This window comes from Cricetulus griseus (assembly GCF_003668045.3).
Source record: "Cricetulus griseus strain 17A/GY chromosome 1 unlocalized genomic scaffold, alternate assembly CriGri-PICRH-1.0 chr1_1, whole genome shotgun sequence".
Taxonomy (NCBI): Eukaryota; Metazoa; Chordata; class Mammalia; order Rodentia; family Cricetidae; genus Cricetulus; species Cricetulus griseus.
In genome coordinates, this window is record NW_023276807.1 from 165,354,430 (window position 1) to 165,372,298 (window position 17,869).

General features: G+C 39.2%; 1 protein-coding gene across 1 annotated transcript in view; it reads left to right on the forward strand.

Annotated features, from left to right (window-relative positions):
- Window positions 1–17,869, forward strand: part of Ptpn13 (protein tyrosine phosphatase non-receptor type 13) — a 165,823-nt gene that overhangs the window by 47,440 nt on the left and 100,514 nt on the right. Inside the window, 4 exon segments of the mRNA XM_027388500.2 lie at window positions 5,133–5,311; window positions 9,707–9,772; window positions 12,501–12,686; window positions 15,137–15,224. Of these exon segments, the coding sequence (XP_027244301.1) occupies window positions 5,133–5,311; window positions 9,707–9,772; window positions 12,501–12,686; window positions 15,137–15,224 (519 nt within the window).

Consider the following 17,869-nt stretch of genomic DNA (forward strand, 5'->3'; position numbering starts at 1 on the left):
GATGTCTTTGATCTGAGACCCACTACAGCACAATGTAAGTGCTAGAGACTCAAGCTTGTGCTAGCATACGCTTTTCAGAGACTGGCTGTATCAGAAAACTTAAGTGACATCAAATGCCTTCGAGAACATTATGAGTGAGTGTTGTGAACATTATGAGTGTGTCTTGTCACAGGTACACTTGAAAGCATTTGTGCAGTTTTATTTTCAGAAAGTGATTGTTGTTCTGTCCTGTTTCATAGTAGAGAAAGCAACATTTAATAGTAATAACAAAACTTAGGAATAAATATGTTCTATTATTATTATTAATTACTGTTGTGTTATAGTTTGTTTGTGTTCTGACAAATAAAGCTTTCCTGGACATCAGAGGGTGGTGCTAGCCACTAGTTAACCATGGAAGCTGGCTGGTGGTGGCTCCTCAGGCCTATAATTCCAGCACTTGGGAGGTGAAGTGATAAGGTGGGGTGGAGACAGGTAGGAAGCAACTGGCAGCTGCTACCGGTTTTCCGATCTTCAAGGTTTTTACCATGATATCTGACGCCTGATTTTTTTATTAAGATTAATTAGATTGAGTCTTCAAACCACTCTGAATAGTATGTACTATAATTTCAGTAGATCATAATCTATCACAAAATGCTACTATGAAGAAAATGAACCAGTGACATGACTCAGCAGATAAAGACACTTGCCATGTAAACCGGACATTCTAAAAAAAAAGGAAAAGAAGAGGGGAGGGGAGGGGAAGAGAAGAGGAAGAGAGAAAGAAGCAGAGACAGTGGAGGAAGAGCCAAAATGAAGAATACATGTTCTCAGCAGTTTTTGTTTCAATACTAATTTATATCAGGTGATTGATTTAACGATTTATTAATTCTAAGAAAAGAACTGAAGCTTTAGAGGATATGTATGACAGAGTTACTTTATCAAACCCTTCAGAATTTTTTGGACAGTTAACCTCCGCACAGATTTTTGTTAGCGGCCCTGACAACACAAAACAGGGGTCTGTAAATTCCCCACTTGTACTGCTTGAGCATGAAATGGTTTTATTGTGATGTCTAAATTAATCCCTGGTACTTTTGCCTTTGTTCTCTTATCCATGCTTATAACCCAATTACAATCATTTGCCTAATTTTTTTTTGAGACAAGATTTTCTTGTTATGATCCCACAATGTCCTTAAACTACTAAATAGCCCAGGCTACCCTCAGACTTCCAACCTCCCTGCCTTCCAGTCTCAGCCTCCTGGGAACAGAGGTTATAGGCATAGTTTAAGGTGGAAATCTAAAGGAAATGGCAAGTACCCAAGAAGAAAGCATGGCTGTTGAATGGTGTGTGGGTTCTTAATTGAAGAGAACATTGAAATAAGCTTTAAGTTGTTTTTTTACATACCAAATTTCTGCCTTTTTCTAACTTCACATCTAGCAGCTTGAAACTCTGTCCCAACAGCTCCTCCTGTGAAATGTTAAAGTCTCCAAATAGAACAGTGTTGGCCACTGGAAATAGCTATATTAGATTTACTTTTTCATAATAATAGCAATCTCGGAGTACCATCAGCACACAACTAAAACATGGGACATGACACTATAGCTTTATGGAACTTATTTTTTAAATAGTATTTTGCAAACATTCTTTGAAGGATTTTGAAAACATTTGCTTTAAGTTCCTTCCTTTTAGTTTTCAGCAAGTGGAAGTTAAAGAGTGATCCTAGACACAACCCTTAAGTTCCCTCACGTGTAGGTTCAAGTAAGCCATTATAATTATTTAAAAATACATTTTGTGGTTTGACTATATTACCTCAAGAATCTAGTACTTAAATGTCATGAATATGTCTTAGAAATTGCCAGTAGTGCCTTTTGTGGTCACGGTTGCTCTAGATTTACTACGTGGCACTTTAGAATCACTTTGGAAACATTTGTGGCATTTCTGTTTGTTTTATAAAAGAGCAAAATCCTGACACCCCCCCTCCACTTTATAATTCAGTTTCTCCATGGTTACTACCATTCTTCTGCCAAAATTGTTGCTATTCTCTCTCCAGACTTAATTTGCTGACTGCCTTTGAGTTGTCTGTTTCTCTCTGGAATCCAACCTTCAGTCATGTTCAAGGGGTCACTCCCCTTTTAAAGGGCCACACACAGTTAAAAAAGAAACAAATTTTGTGGGTGTTGTGATTGAGGTAATTTTTTTTATCCACAGAACCGCCTTTTGTGTTACCTGTTTCTCAGCTGTTTTATGCATTCTGTCTTCTGCTCATTTATGTCTATATTCTGTCTCCCCAGTAGTAATTGAGTCTAATAGCAAATGATCTACATGATCATATTATGTTAAAATACATAATGCTTAAAGTTATTCATATACATTAGATACTTACAGACACATACAAACAGCAATTTTATAAGGCAAAAGTTAAATATATATTTTTTCCCATAATAATAGTTGTAAGTGATGTTTGCTTTGCTGGTGAATGACTATATTTCTTCATTTCAAAGTGATAAGCAATAATGGATTTTTAAAAATGATTGTGTTATGTATTTAGTTTTTCATTAAAAATGATTACATTATGTACTTATTTAGCTTTTACTTAATGTGTGCAGACACATACATGCAGAGGCACAGGTGTGAGGTCAGAAGACAACTTTGGGGAGTCAGTACTCTCTCCACTATGGATCTGAAATTGAGCCCAGGTCCTCCAGGCTTGGTAGCAAGGACCTTTGCCTACTGAATTATCTCAGATGCTCAATAATGGGGTTTTTAGATTTAATTTTCCTGCCTCACTCCCCGACCCCATGCCCACGCCAGTCTGGCAGTGAATTATTTCATCCTCAGGACTTTCTAGTTTCCACTGCTGTGCTAAAGACAGGTAGAACAGGTCTGTGGGATGGCCAGCCCTCTTCTGATGTGTTGGGAACCTAGCATCCAGGATCCTAAGTCAGCACTTAGGATTCCCAGTAGCACCCAGTCTGTAAGTTCAAAGTGGTAGCAGGCATCCAGAAATTATAAGAACCAACTCTAAGCCAAGGGCTGTCAAGAACTGGCCCTGTGTGGGGGTGGGCTACCCAAGCCTCAGTGGATGGCCCACACCTATTTGCATATGGTCAGCACTAATTGGACCTGAGGATAATAAGTATAAAAATAATGACAGTAATACTAATAGCAGTAAAGAATGCATGAAGTCAGGATGGAGGCAGGTTGGTGGGTTCCAGAGAGTACAGGATGAAGGTACTGAGAGGGAGGGCATAGATAAGATCAAAAATACAGTGTTTACGTGGATGAAAATTTCAAAACATAAATAAAACGATCATGCTTTTAAAAAAATTGGCCCTGAAGTTTAGAATTCCAGATTCCCAATTCAAGTTCAAGTGAGTACTCTGGAGCTGGGCAAAGACCATCATGAAGGACTGAGATAGCAGTGTTAGGACCGGTATTAGAGGGGATTGTGATGCCATACTTCAGATCACTGATTGCCGGAAGAAAGATGGAGGAAGAACAGTCAGCCCTCATAGTGGGAATATTCATCCTTTGGTCTTCAGTTTCTATCTTAATTATTTAGTTGGTGATCAAACCTCATGAATTTCGGTACCGTCCATTACAACAGCAATTCCCAGAAACGTATATCCAGCCCTGACTTTATCCCATACTCCAAATCCAGCTGCCTACTTGAAGTCTCCATTTGAATACATTAAAAGGTCTTTAATAAGTCCTAAAGAAGAGTTCTCATTTCTGCCACTGCCCTCCAGCTCCCACATCAGTCTGTTATCTGTAGTTTCCTCTATTAAGGCTGATGTGACACCATTTTCAAATCAAAACTACCATCTAGATTCTGCTCCTGCTCTTACTCTGTCTGAACTTCCCCAAGGTTTTGTTATCACTGTGTCTGGGGCCTTACAGCATGCTTGCAACCTGGCTGCACAGTTCTGTCTCCTTGCACAGATATTAATACATTGGCTTCAGTCACCTAATGTTTTTTTCCTGAGTGGGTTATATGAAAAGAATTCATTTTAGACTGTTTTGTTGTGTCTCCTACATCTTAATATCCCAAGTAACACATCTGCCTTGTTTGGGTTATTTTCCAGCTGAATTGTGTACTGATTGTTCATACCAAGAGAAAGTCTTTAACAGAAAATAATATGTCCAGTGGCTAGAATTTATTTTTATTTTTAAATTCTATCTTATTTATTTGTGTGTTTATGTGTATATGTAGGGCTTGCATGTGCCATAGCTCATGTGTGGGGGGAGGTCAGAGGGCAGTTTGAAGTAGTTGGTCCTCTCCTTCCGCCACATGGAATCCTGGGATTGTCCTAGGTTTATCAGGCTTGTCAGCAAGCTCCTTTCCTCACTGAGCCATCTAACGAACCTAAATTTTTATTTATTTATGTAAATGTTTGTGAAATGCATGATTTCTCTGTTGTTATGGTCCTGTGAAACGCTGAATCGTGAAAACCTAAGTTTGTATTTTCAGCAGTCATGTAAAAACAACAACAAAAACAAGTATAGCAGCATGCATTTGGATCTCCAGCACTGGGTAGGCAGAGGCAGGAGATCCCTGGGGTAAACTAGCTAGTCATTATAGCTAGTTGATGAGCTCAAAGTTCAGTGAGAGGCACTGGTCTAAAAGTAGGGTAGGACAGCCATAGAGGAAGATACTCAACCTCAGTTTCTCCCCTCCCCCACACCCTAAACGCTTACCTAAACCAAGTGTTCTTAATCTTCCAATGTGACATCTGAAAATAAGCCATTGGAAGGCCGGTGAACTCTAGAATTTATACACGGCATTTTATATGTTTATAGACTGTTGTGTTGAAATTAGAGTTTTCACTGGGTACACAGAAGAATCAAAAATGGAGAAGTACCGGCCCTTTCCTGTTTCTATATATCTGTATAAAACAGTTGAACCAGGTTTAACTTTGATGACCAGATATTAAGTGATGAAGCCAAAAAAAAAAAGCATTATCATGAACAGCGATAGTAGCTATGTTTAGGTGACACCTGCTCTGATACCATATTAACTCTGTGATGAAGCTGCACATTGATATCTGTGCAGTTGAACCCCGGGATATTTACTGAGGTGGTTATAGAGTCTTCCAATTATAGTTTTAAACACTTAGCATTTCTTTTCTTTTTATTTGGTGCTTACACAAACCAGTGAGCATTGCTGACCCTGCTGCCCTTGGCTTCATCATCTCTCCATGGTCGCTGCTGTTGATGCCGTCTGGCAGTGTGTCCTTTACAGATGAAAATATCTCCAATCAGGACCTTCGAGCATTCACTGCACCAGAAGTGCTTCAAAGCCACTCACTATCTTCCCTCTCAGATGTTGAAAAGGTAAATATTGTCTTCATTTCTGTTGTTGTTGTTTCTTATTTTGGTAGAAGTAAGGCAGGTCAAGACAATGGGCCGCCCTTACTCAGTCCATGGAAAAATCCTTTGGATTTAAAATAATCATGTTTTAAGAAAAGATACTGAGCAGAGAAAAATACTTTTTTGGGAAAAGTATTTTAAAAAGGTGAATCATAAATAAATTTTGATGGCTGAAGCATGCACTGTGACATAGACTGCCCAGAGATAAGATGGACACTGTAAGCCCCTGAAGGCCAGGTGAGGATCTACAGTTTATGCAAGGAAAAATGGAGAAGCCACGTAATTTTAAAAAGCAGGAGGGGAAAAGTTCACACATTTTTTCAAAATGCCAATTCAAGGTAAAGGAGTGGATTGGCCAGGAGCAAGACTGAAGATGGGGAACATTAAAGTGCAGATGTACAAAGAATTACAGGCCACTAAGTAAAGCTGGGAGCAGGAGAGGTGGTGTTCCCCAGGGAAGAGCACACCAACTGCCTGCCCAGTGCCAACTGAAAACATACTAGTAACATGATATGGACTAAACAGCATCCGTTTAGGAATGTGTATGTAATGATTGTGACAAAAGAGCTATGAATTAGAAGGAAATTGGGGAGAAGCATATGAGAGACTTTGGAGGGGAAAAAGGAAGGAAGAAATGTTGAAATTATAGTAAAGCCTCAAAACTTAAAAAAAGTTAAAAATTATGAAAAAGAAAAAAAGTCATTTGACACATTAAAAAATATATACAGGGCAGTAGTGACACAGTAGTGATATGCTTATAACCCTAGAACTCAGGAGGCAGAGGCAGGCAGATCTCTGCAAGTTCAAAGGCCAACCTGGTCTACTGAGCAAGTTTCAGGACAGCTAAGGCTACACAGAGAAACTCTGTCTCAACCTCCCCCCCGCCCCCCCCCCAAAAAAGTGAATAGAGTAATCTTAAAACACTAGCACATCTAAAAGAATCATAAATCAAAACAAATTAATCTTCTGTACTTTATGTGAAGCTTTTGAAAAGACCCCGTGCATAGCCTCTTGTAATGCGGCTGAAGAAATGTGATGTGAACAGACTGTGAGTGCTGCCTGGACTCTCATCCTCATTACACTGAACTCAGCAGACATATAGTAAACACCTTCTGCTAGGTGCTGAGAGGTATACTCAGACATGTAAGACAGGCTCTCAGTGCCACAGGAAATATTAACTAACTGCTTCACTTGAGATAGAAATGAAATTATCTGTGTCATCTCCAAGAGAGTGTGTCAGCCTGTGTAAAAGAATTTACAAAAAAATTGCCTTTGACTCACCCACTAGTGGACATTTTTATTGACAAAAAAGCGTCAGTAAAATGAATATTGCATTGGCTGCTCTTCCAGAGGTCTGAGTTCAATTCCCAGCAACCACATGTCGGCTCACAACCATCTGTAATGAGATCTGTTGCCCTCTTCTGGCCTGCAGGGATATGTGCAGTCAGAATACTGCACATATAACAAATAAATAAACTTAAAAAAAAAAAAAAGAGAGAGAGAATTGTAAAAAAGAAAGGGCTGGAGAGATGGCTCAGGGGTTAAGAGTTTGTTCTTCCAGAGGTTCTGAGTTCAATTCCCAGCAACCACATGGTGGCTCACAGCCATCTGTAATGTGATCTGGTGCCCTCTTCTGTCACGCACTGCATATACAACAAACAAATAAATAAATCTTTAAAAAAAAAAAAAAAAAGAATAGTGCCTAAGAAAAGTTTGCGTTCTCTCTCTCTCTCTCTCTCTCTCTCTCTCTCTCTCTCTCTCTCTCTCTCTCTCATACACACACACACACACACACACACACACACACACACACACACACCACCCAACACACACGGAAAAGAGACGGTGTTAGTGGGAGGGAGGGGAGGAAGAGGGAACTGGGATTGACTTGTAAAACAATCTTGTTTCTAATTTAAGTAAAAAAAATGGAGAGAAAAAAAAAGAGTGATCTAAGCCCTGGGATACCTGACATGGAACTCCATCATTTACTGTTTGTCATTTGAGGTTTCAGTCTTCATTTGGTCCAGGATTTCCTTACTGTGACCTTCTTTAGAATAGAGAGAGGGAGAGAGGGAGGGAGGGAGGGAGAGAGAGAGAGAAAGAGAGAGAGAGAGAGAGAATAAAAGGGAGAGAGAGAGAGAGAGAGAGAGAGAGAGAGAGAGAGAGAGAGAGAGAGAATAAAAGGGCTGGGCCCGGTGCTGAAATGGTAATTCCAGTGAACATAGTCCTGGCAGAAGTTTGACTGTAGAATTGAGCTGGAGGCTAGTCAGAGGGAATGTAAAAGTCATTAAGAAAATTTAGAATAAAAAAAATTGGAAGTATTGAAAATGGAGCAGGTTTTCTAATCTACAAACTGGGAACAAATTTAGGTGACAATATAAGAAGTAGATTAAAATGCTGTGACACTGTAAGAATGTCAACATTATATTTACGCATAGATTGTTTTTCCACCATTTTCTAAAAAGAGAACTGGAAACAGGTCACAGGATTTAAAAACAAAGCTTAGAAATCAGGAACCAACTAAAATACAGGCAATAAAATAAGAAAAAGCCGAAGTAAAGCCCCCCCCCCCCAATCCCATAGAAATTAAAACCTTCATATGATGTTAGGCAGGGCTCTCTGGAGAGCAGAGCCCATAAGATGTATATTTATCAGAAAGGGGGCTTACTTACTAGATTCCCAGCAAGGGGCATCTGCACACTGGAGATGCAGAGAACCTGGTGGTTGCCCAGTCACAGATCTGGTTCCCTCAGGGACCTCAGTCCAGCATTAAAGCCTGGAAATTTCTGGGACAGTCGATGATGTGTAGTGTGTGTAAGAAGGCTGAAGAATCTAGAGCAGTGGTTCTTAACCTGTGGGTCTTCACCACTTTGGGGGTCTCATCAGATGTCCTCCATATCAGATACTTACAATATGATTCATAACAGTCTCAAAATTACAGTTATGAACTAGCAGCAAAAATAATCCTCCAATTGGAGGTCACAAAAACATGAGGAACTGTATTAAAGAGTCTGTCGCAGCATTGAGAAGGCTGTGAACAACTGTCAGAATCTAGGGCAGCAAGGGCAGCAGCCACAGAATATACAGGCAGGCTTTTCTTAGGATCCCTTAGTAGTACATGGATGCTATGTCCTCTGCCTCCTACAGACTACCACACACACCCATCAGTAGGATCCCAACACCACCACCCCCTTCCCTTCTCCAGCCTTTCCCATGAAGCATCCTGTCAGCATCATGATTGGCTATTTTTGAGCAAATGACAAAAAAGTCCTTTGCTTCCTCTTCTTCCTCTCCCAAACCCACAAGTATGCTAATCAAAACTCCAGTTAGATTTCCCTCTCGCTTTTCAGACGGACAAAAGTCTTATGTGGAAACTCTTCCATGTTGCTAGTTAAAATGAAAATGATAAAATTTCTGTATGGGGAAATATGATTCTCTCACTCTACGTGTGTTTGTGTGCACCAGGTGCATGTGTGTGCACTGGGGGGTTGTATACAGATACAGCTTTCACATAATTTCAGAACCAATTCAAGAGAAATGCCCGCATTTAAAAAATAATGTTTCTTTCCTAAGCCGAGCATTGCTGGTGCATGCCTTTAATCCCAGCACTTGGGAGGCAGAGGCAGGCGGATCTCTCTGAGTTCGAGACCAGCCTGGTCTACAAGAGCTGGTTCCAGGACAGCCTCCAAAGCCATAGGGAAACCCTGTCTCGAAAAACAAAAACAAAAAACAAAACAAACAAACAAACAAAAATGTAGCATAAAGTTTGGGAAACTCTTTGTAAATAGTACTGCTATAGATGGCAGTGAAAAGGGGATAAGCTCTCCAACCGTTAACACAGACAAACCTCTACTGGTAAATTAAAAATGCAAGGCTTGCTGGGCAAGGTGGTGCACACCTGTATTCCCAGCACTGCGAAGGTAGAGGCAGGCAGAATTAAGGACAGCCTGATCTACAGATCAAGTTCCAGGACAGCCAGGACTACACAGAGAAGAAGCCCTGTCTCTGGTGGGAGTGGGGTGGGGTTAGGGGGAAGCAAGGCATAGAGTACATTTTAAATATTATGTAAAAGTATTAGGAATATATGTTCACATTTGCTTATGAAAATACTAAGTAAAAACTAACAAAATGACTATTGCTTGAAAGTAGACTCTGAATGGATGGCGGGATTGTGTGTCTAGTTTGATCAGTGCCACTCTGATTTTTAATTTTAAACTCTCCTATGCTTTTATTTAAGATGGAAAATTATTTTTCTCAAATTGTATATTGTACTCCCTTTGCAGCAAAGAAAGCATACTACTTGTTAATTTTTTTTTATTTTACCTTGAAGTGATTATTGTGAAAACATTCTATTTCTAGATCCATATTTATTCTCTTGGAATGACGTTGTATTGGGGGGCTGATCATGAAGTGCCTCAGAGCCAGGTAAGTGAAGCGTCACATTTGTGATGTTTTCATATTGATATGTTTACACTTTATACAGGGCCCTTTGGTGTGTTTGTGTGTTGTTCACAGGCTGCTCACATGTGTACAGTCAGAGCGAGCGTCAGGATGAACTAACAGTGAGTGCTAGTGAACACAGTTTGAGGTTTTCCTAAGAATCGTAGCACTCACTGCCTAGGTTTCAGTGACCCAGCCTGTGAGGTGGGGCTGGGCTCTTCCAGAAGTATAACAGGTGAATAGGAGATTACTTTTATGTCTTACCATCTACTGATTTCGGAGCAGGATTTAAATGTCCAGTGTGTCAATCTTGCACTATCATGAGTGGGAGTAACAGTGTTGTCCCATTCTGTGTATGGTGGCAGCGGTGGCACCTCTATCCCAGGCGGCCTGAGGTTAGGGAAGGCAGAAGGGGCTCTATCCCTGTTTCAACCCTTTGAGGTGGTGGGGAGCTTGTGTTAGTTTGGGGCTCTTGGTGTGTAAGAATCCCACTTCAGGGCTCCTGTAGTAGCAGAGACACATCTGAGGTTAACCCTTGTGTCTCGGATTCCGATCGCTAGGCCCGTTGTAGCAGTTCTTATTCCTGAGATCTCAATTCATCAAAGCTAAGTTGTAACATTTAGTATTTCACTTAGGGCCAGGGAGAAGACTCAGACAATAAATTGCTTGCCTCACAAGCATGACAACTTGTGTTCGGATCTCTGTCACATACATAAAAGCAGGGCATGATCAAGCATGTTTGTAATAGTAGTGTCTGGGGGATAGGGATAGGCAAGTTCTTATAGCTCACTGGTCAGCCATGTGAGTAATGGGTGGCTACAATTTTAGTGAGAGAGCCAGCCTCAAATGACAGTGTAGAAAAGGATAGTGAAAGTCGCCCAATGCACACATGCACACACGTGTGTGCATATCTATATACTCACCCACAAGAGCATTCATACACACACACACACACACACACACACACACACACACACACAAGTAAAGGGAAGAAGAGAAGGGAAAAAATTTGGTTTATTCTAGTCATTTAGAAATACAAAAGCAGGTGTATTTTTTTGTTAAGTATCAGAAGAATTAAACACTTGAAGCTTTTTCTTTTCTTTTTCTTTTTGGGAGGGAAGTTTCAAGGCAGGGTTTCTCTGTGGCTTTGGAGGCTGCCCTGGAACTAGCTCTTGTAGACCAGGCTGGTCTCAAACTCACAGAGATCTGCCTGCCTCTGCCTCCCAAGTGTTGGGACTATAGGCGTGCACCACTACCGCCTGGCTACACCTCAAGCTTTTAGTCCAAAATTCATGCATCTTAAAATTCATGAGGTGAATGATACTATTCAACTTAGCTCAACCTAATTTACCTTTTGGAAATTTTTGTATATTTCTCTCTCCTTAGTTTCAATTCTATAAATATATATATATGAGAAAGTTAGTTGTTACTGGAGATGTTGATGGTTTTTTGTCATGTAAAATAACTCACACAAATGTAGCAGTCTACAGTTAACATTTTGTATTTTTTTCTAATAGTTGGAAATAAAGTCAATATCAATGATACAAAATAATACAAAATCATATTTTAATGATCATAAATTGTTTTAGAAGTGCTTAACATTGTTTTGCAAATATTTAATATGTATATCTTGTATCAGACAAAACACTGGACTTCAGGCCTGCTGTTGGCCATACCTGTGGTATCAACTGGAAAATAAAAAAACTAAATAGATAATTAAAATGTGACACAATGAATGCTCTGTTAGGAAACAGAAGAACATGGCTGGGTCTTCCGGTTAGACCCCAGACTTAGCATAGGTTTTTAAAGGAGATGGCATCTAAGCTGAGATGTCAGTGTTACCCGGAAGCCTTGGTTAGAGCTTAGACATGCATGGCAGTGGCTGGCCAGTATGTACTTTATTAGACTTGGAGTTCGTTACGTACGTATTTGGGGGTATTGGAGATTGAACCTAGGACCTCACACGTGCCAGGCAGGTATTTTACAGTGAGCCACATACCCAGCCCAACAGTGCATTTTCATAATTTTTATTTCTTGATTAATAACAAAGCTAACTATCTTTTTATATGCTTATTGGCCATTTGGTTGTAGAAACTTAAAAATTCATTTTAATTAACAAAAATAATTTCACCTTCTGCTTTCTGTTTCATAAGATTAATGAGACTCCCATTTCATTTAGCTGTTCTTGAGTCATTTAAATATCTGGACTTCCAATTTATCATAAAATATCAAATTTCATAGAGAAAATATATCTTGTTGAACCCTGGCTATTGAAACACTGCCTCTATTTCTCAGTATATTTAAGTAATTGAAGAATTCCACTTCTGCCAGACATGGTGGCACACACCTTTAATCCCAGCACTTGAGAGGTGAGGCTGTAGTCTCTGTGAGTTCAAGACCAGCCTGGACTATAGAGAAAGTTCCAGGACTTCACAGCGAGACCCTGTCAAACAAAAACAAAAACAACCCACCTCTTCTTTATCACAAAATCAACAGGTTTTCTGTTTTTTAAATCATATTTTATATCTAGGAAGACATGTTAACCTCCTTAAGTTAATATAGGTTTTTGGGTCACATAGGTGAGCAAGACATAATTGCAATAGAAAACAATTCATTTCCTCCAAGCATATGTTGTATTTCTGAGATTCTGATAAAGACTTTACTTGTGGTAAATCTACTTAGCTTCTTCATGTGGTTTTCCCTTTCACTTTAGCCTATCAAGCTGGGAGACCATCTCAACAGCATTCTGCTAGGCATGTGTGAGGATGTCATCTATGCCCGGGTGTCGGTACGGACTGTCCTGGATGCCTGCAGTGCCCACATCAGGAATAGCAACTGTGCGCCTTCGTTTTCCTATGTGAAACAGTTGGTAAAGCTGGTTCTGGGAAATATTTCTGGGGTAAGATACAGTTCTAACTTGAAAACAGTCATATTTTGAAATTCAGTAACATCAAGTTTTCTTTAAATATACAATAGCAGTTTTTCAAAAATTAAGTATAAAAATGCAATTATTATTTTAAAGTTCATTGTTTACTCCAAATAGTACTTTGAAATTTAGAATTCCATTGCAGTTAGTTTCCCACGTTTTATGAAAGCCATCCATTTTTGTAAGTACTTTATTCTAGAAAAGAGTGTAGTGTTTTCATACTGGGAGTCATCTGTGCTTCCCTACTTACCCCTGTGATCTTTACCCACAAAGCTCTTAGCAGATCATTGTAATCGTCTTGAGGAAATGCGTTGGCATACAAAGTGAGTGTCAGAAACACTTAATGTCCCTCCTATTTCTAGACCTCTTTTCTTGCCCCTCCTTTGTCAGGACCCCCTTCTCCACATTCTCTGCTGGGAAGGGATCATGGTCTGTTCTTGCCTGGGACATGGGTGCCTCCCTTTTCTCTCACCCAGGATGTAAAGAACTAAAGAATAAAATCCACATCTAATTATCCTTTCTCTGCTCTTCATCCCTTAAGCTGTTCTTTCCTCTTCTCTCTGGCTGGGACTGTCATTGGCTTGGCTTTTTGATCGACATATATACTTGCCTACTCTTAGCATGTGATGGTCCTTCAATGTTGTCCCTTCTTGTGGGCCCCAGATTTATGCTGTCACAGTGCTCTTTGTGGCTTCCTCGTAATTCCTTGTTCTTAGGGGGTTTAATTCCTCCATCTTAACCTGGATGCTGCCTGGTGAACGGAATATATACACATTCCACACATTTTGCCATTTGGTGAGAAATGGGCTCAGAGTTCTTCTAAACACAACGTGAACTGTCTCCCAGTAAACCATGGAGATTGTGTGATGGGAAGGCATGTAGGTAATGGGGCTGATAGATGGAATTCTCTTCCTCTGGCTGCTTCCATTTTACTTAATTTGTTTGTCTTAGTTCTATATGTTCATTTGAAAAACAAAACTAAAGCTGCTAAAGCATGGTGTGATACATAATAGAGACATAGTCAGAAGCTCCGAGTCTCTGACCTCAAGGCCTTGCTGTTCCTTCCATACTTATGAAGCTGTTATTGCCTCCAGTGGCCATTGTGGTAGCACTTAAGATTAATCAACTGTGAGTTAGTCACCAGGCCAGCTCCAGTGCCTTGGTTCTTCTAGTCTTACACTATATTTACCTTAATTTTGACCAACTATAAAATATGATCATTGCTATGGAGCATCTTTCCATGTTACCTCAAACAGTTGTGAAGGTAACTGAGCTACCTCTGGGTACCTCTACCTAGGCTTTGCTATTTCAGAGCATCTGTAATTGTTATGAAAATAAGAATGGTGTATACCACACAAGGTTGTTTTGAAGATCAGGTATAACATTCACAATGCACTACACAGTGCCTGGCATATACTAACCGTTCACTAAATGGAGTTGTTACTAACAGCTGCCTCAAAGCAGACAAAGCAGTATAATATTCACTGTTTTCCTGTCGCCCACAGTGTGGTATGATTTTGGCTGATGCCAGTAATACAGTTCAGGGACAGCATCATTTCAGAAACACTTCCATCTAAATCTTCTCTTAAATATGAGATAAAATGCTATGAACCATGACTGTGCTGAGACAGAATTTTATCTACACATGAAGTTCTATAATGGAAAAATATTAAAATGTGTGAGCGTAGATACAATTGTGGACACATGCCCATGACCACATTGATTACACTTAACTTAGCATCACCGTTCTGTTTTCAATTTTAATTTGTATTTGCCCTGGTTTTCGTTGTCTGAATAAACAGTATCCTCTAACTCTTTATCCTATATAACAAAGAATGTGACCTAGTTTGGGCTCATTTTATATAACTATACATGATTAATTAATGTCACTGAAATTTCCGAGTGCTGAAACATTTTTGTTATGAAGAGGAGTCCATGGAACATCAATTTAAATTGTCGGTTGCCAGCATATCCAGTTTAAAAATTAACTGACTATGTAATTCTGGCAGACACTATCTAGGAAATTAATTCTCAAGTAAGTTAAAACTGGAATTCTCAATGGATAACTGCAACCAGAGGAAGCTTTATAATACAAAATTAATACAGCTTTAAAATTATATGTCTAATTTGAGAGATGAAAATAGTTATCAGAAAGAGAAGAAACAAATTCTTCAGTACTGCTTCCAGAAGGGGGTGATTTTTACCCACGACCCCAGGTAGAGCACTCTGTTGCATTAACGTTTCATGATGGACTAGCCAGTTCTACTCCCTGAGAGTCTTAACCAGACCATAAAATTACAGTCAGCTGTGGAGTCTCTTTGTGCTAAGCCCTCAAGACTGGCTAAGGTGCCATTCTATGGGTGGCCACTGACAAAAGGGGGAGATTATTTTATCAAACTTGATTTTTGATTACCTGTGTACAGACGGATCAGCTGTCCTGTAGCAGTGAACAAAAACCTGATCGAAGCCAGGCTATTCGAGACCGGCTGAGAGGCAAAGGATTACCCACAGGTAAGAGCGTGTTGATAGGAACTTTCTAGACCTTAATCTTATTCTCTTGTCTATGAAAATGTGCTTTCTTGCTTAGAAACCCACTCAGTCCCAACTGTGGCTCATGAGAATACAAGGATGCAGAGTGGAAGCCAGGAGCAGAGAAAAACATTGGGCAGTACTAAATAAACATTACAGTTATGTAAAAACCTTAACTATCAGAGATCCCACACATACCTCTGTCCTTTCCAGTGTTTTCTGCAGTGCCGTCATTTGCTTACGTTATCAAGGTGTTTATATTAAAAGTCAGGTGAAACCACAACCAGATGAGCACATACATATATTTATGAACATTGACACCACTGAACAAGAGCACCAGAGAGCAGTACCTCTCTTACTGCACGCTGGTGTTTTCTAGTTCTCTTTTAATACTAGTCACTAAAATGCTAATCACTAAATTAATTTCATGAGTAAGTATGTCATAATTTGCACTTGTCAAATACTGTCATAAGTTATAGGATGCTTGCTAAATAAAAATGAATGATGATTGGTTATTTGGTAGTAACATGTAATATGGATCTGTAATTATGTAATGGGATTTTTAAATTAATGGATATTTTAAATACTTGAGATAAAAGTAGATGTAAAAATTGGATTAAAAAAATTTTTTTGAAACAGGGTTTCTCTGTGTAGCCTTGGCTGTCCTGGAACTCACTCTGTAAACCAGGCTGGCTTTGAATTCACTGAGATCCGCTTCCGCCTCTGCCTCTCCGCCTCCTCTCCTCCTCCTCTCCTCCGCCTCTCCTCCGCCTCTCCTCCGCCTCTCCTCCGCCTCCACCTCCGCCTCCACCTCCGCCTCCCAAGTGCTGGGATTAAAGGCATGTGCTACCACTGCCTGGCAGAAATGGGACTTTTTTTTTAAGTGCTAAGAATCAGGCTTGGCTTTTTTATAAGATGAATTTTGGCTTTATAGATTGTATTATTTTCTTTTTACTTCTCATCAAGAATTATTGAAAGTCACAATTACAAACACTCGCAAGAATATTTCGTTTTAAATAAAAATAACAAGTATAGCCGGGCGTTGGTGGCGCACGCCTTTAATCCCAGCACTTGGGAGGCAGAGGCAGGTGGATTTCTGTGAGTTCGAGTCCAGCCTGGTCTCCAGAGCGAGTGCCAGGATAGGCTCCAAAGCTACACAGAGAAACCCTGTCTCGAAAAACCAAAAAAAAAAAAAAAAAACAAGTGTGTACAAATACGACATGTTCTAATGTATGGAGTCTAATAAAGTCAATTAGAAAAATAGCATTTCTAACTTCTAATTTAACCAGACAACCAGCATATACTATCTTATTTAAAAAACAAAACAACAACCTTGTGAGAATTTCGGAGTTCAGAAACCTCTTGGTTAGGTGCAGCCGTGGGGGACTGGCAGGACAGGTGTGTCCATGAGGGGGCTGGCAGGACAAGTGTGTCCATGGGGGATTCTCTTCGGTGCTCCTAGTTGGTAAGATGGCCCTCTTTGTGCTTTGTTTTATTTGCTATAAGTAAATGTTATTATTGTTTATGAAAAAGTATCTTAACTTTTGTTTCAAGATAGTAAATTTTTATTAGATCAAGATTCTTTCTTAATATTATTTTTGTGTGGATAAAAGCTACAAAGTGGGAGAGAAGGGGAGTGGGGAAAATGTATAACTCAATAAAAAAAGTACAAAATGAGGTTTGTCTAACTTAGTTTTTAGAATTCTCTGATGACAAGTGAGGTACTTTTAATCCCTGTCATGTATAGTTTATGAAATTTTAAAGGCTTTGAAATGTTAACACAGTACATTTTATTACCATCAGTATTTCACAGTTTTAATGTTTCTGACACTAATTGTTTTATAGTATTTCAGGGGTAGCAACCAGAGACCCAATTGAATCTAAATCTACTCTGTAGAGTATCCTAACTAGCAGTTTATTTATGTGTTTTTAAATAAGAAATTATGTAAGGTTAGCTTCCTGGACATAAGAAAAACCTGCTGATGATTACGTTCCATTTCTTTTCTAAATATTCAATGAGTATCTGTTGACAGGATGAGCATGAGAAAGAATTTTATCAAAATGTGAGACAGTCAAATATAGTTAGAACCCTGTTTTCATAATACAGCTTTTTAATGTTTTCATAAATAAATATGCTAGACTCCTGTTATTTCACTGATTTTACATCCTGGCTGAGATATGGGTAAAAAGAAAAAGTATCTCACTGCCTGGGCTTGTATTATTTGACCCTTTCCGTAGTGTAACAAAGCATTACAAGCTTGAAAGTGAATTTTAATCCCTTTTATGTATGACTTTGATTTTATACTAAACATCACTCAGTGGCATTGCTTACTAGATCGTTAGAATTATGATGGGTGGACTATTTCGATGCAGGTAATTTTTACAAACCATCAAATCATTAATAGATACTGATTTTATTTTGTAAAAGTTGGATCAGAATACAATCTCTCATCACTCTAAAGTGAAGAGAATTTGTAAAGAATTACAATTTGTCACTCAGGTTAAACCAGTTGTTTTTCTGCTTCCATTTTGGAGTAAAAATAGAATCATGCATTTCTTTCAATCACATTTTAAGTAGAAATTGCAGCCTTGTTTTGGTTGCATATAGTAGAGGATGAATCCTCTGA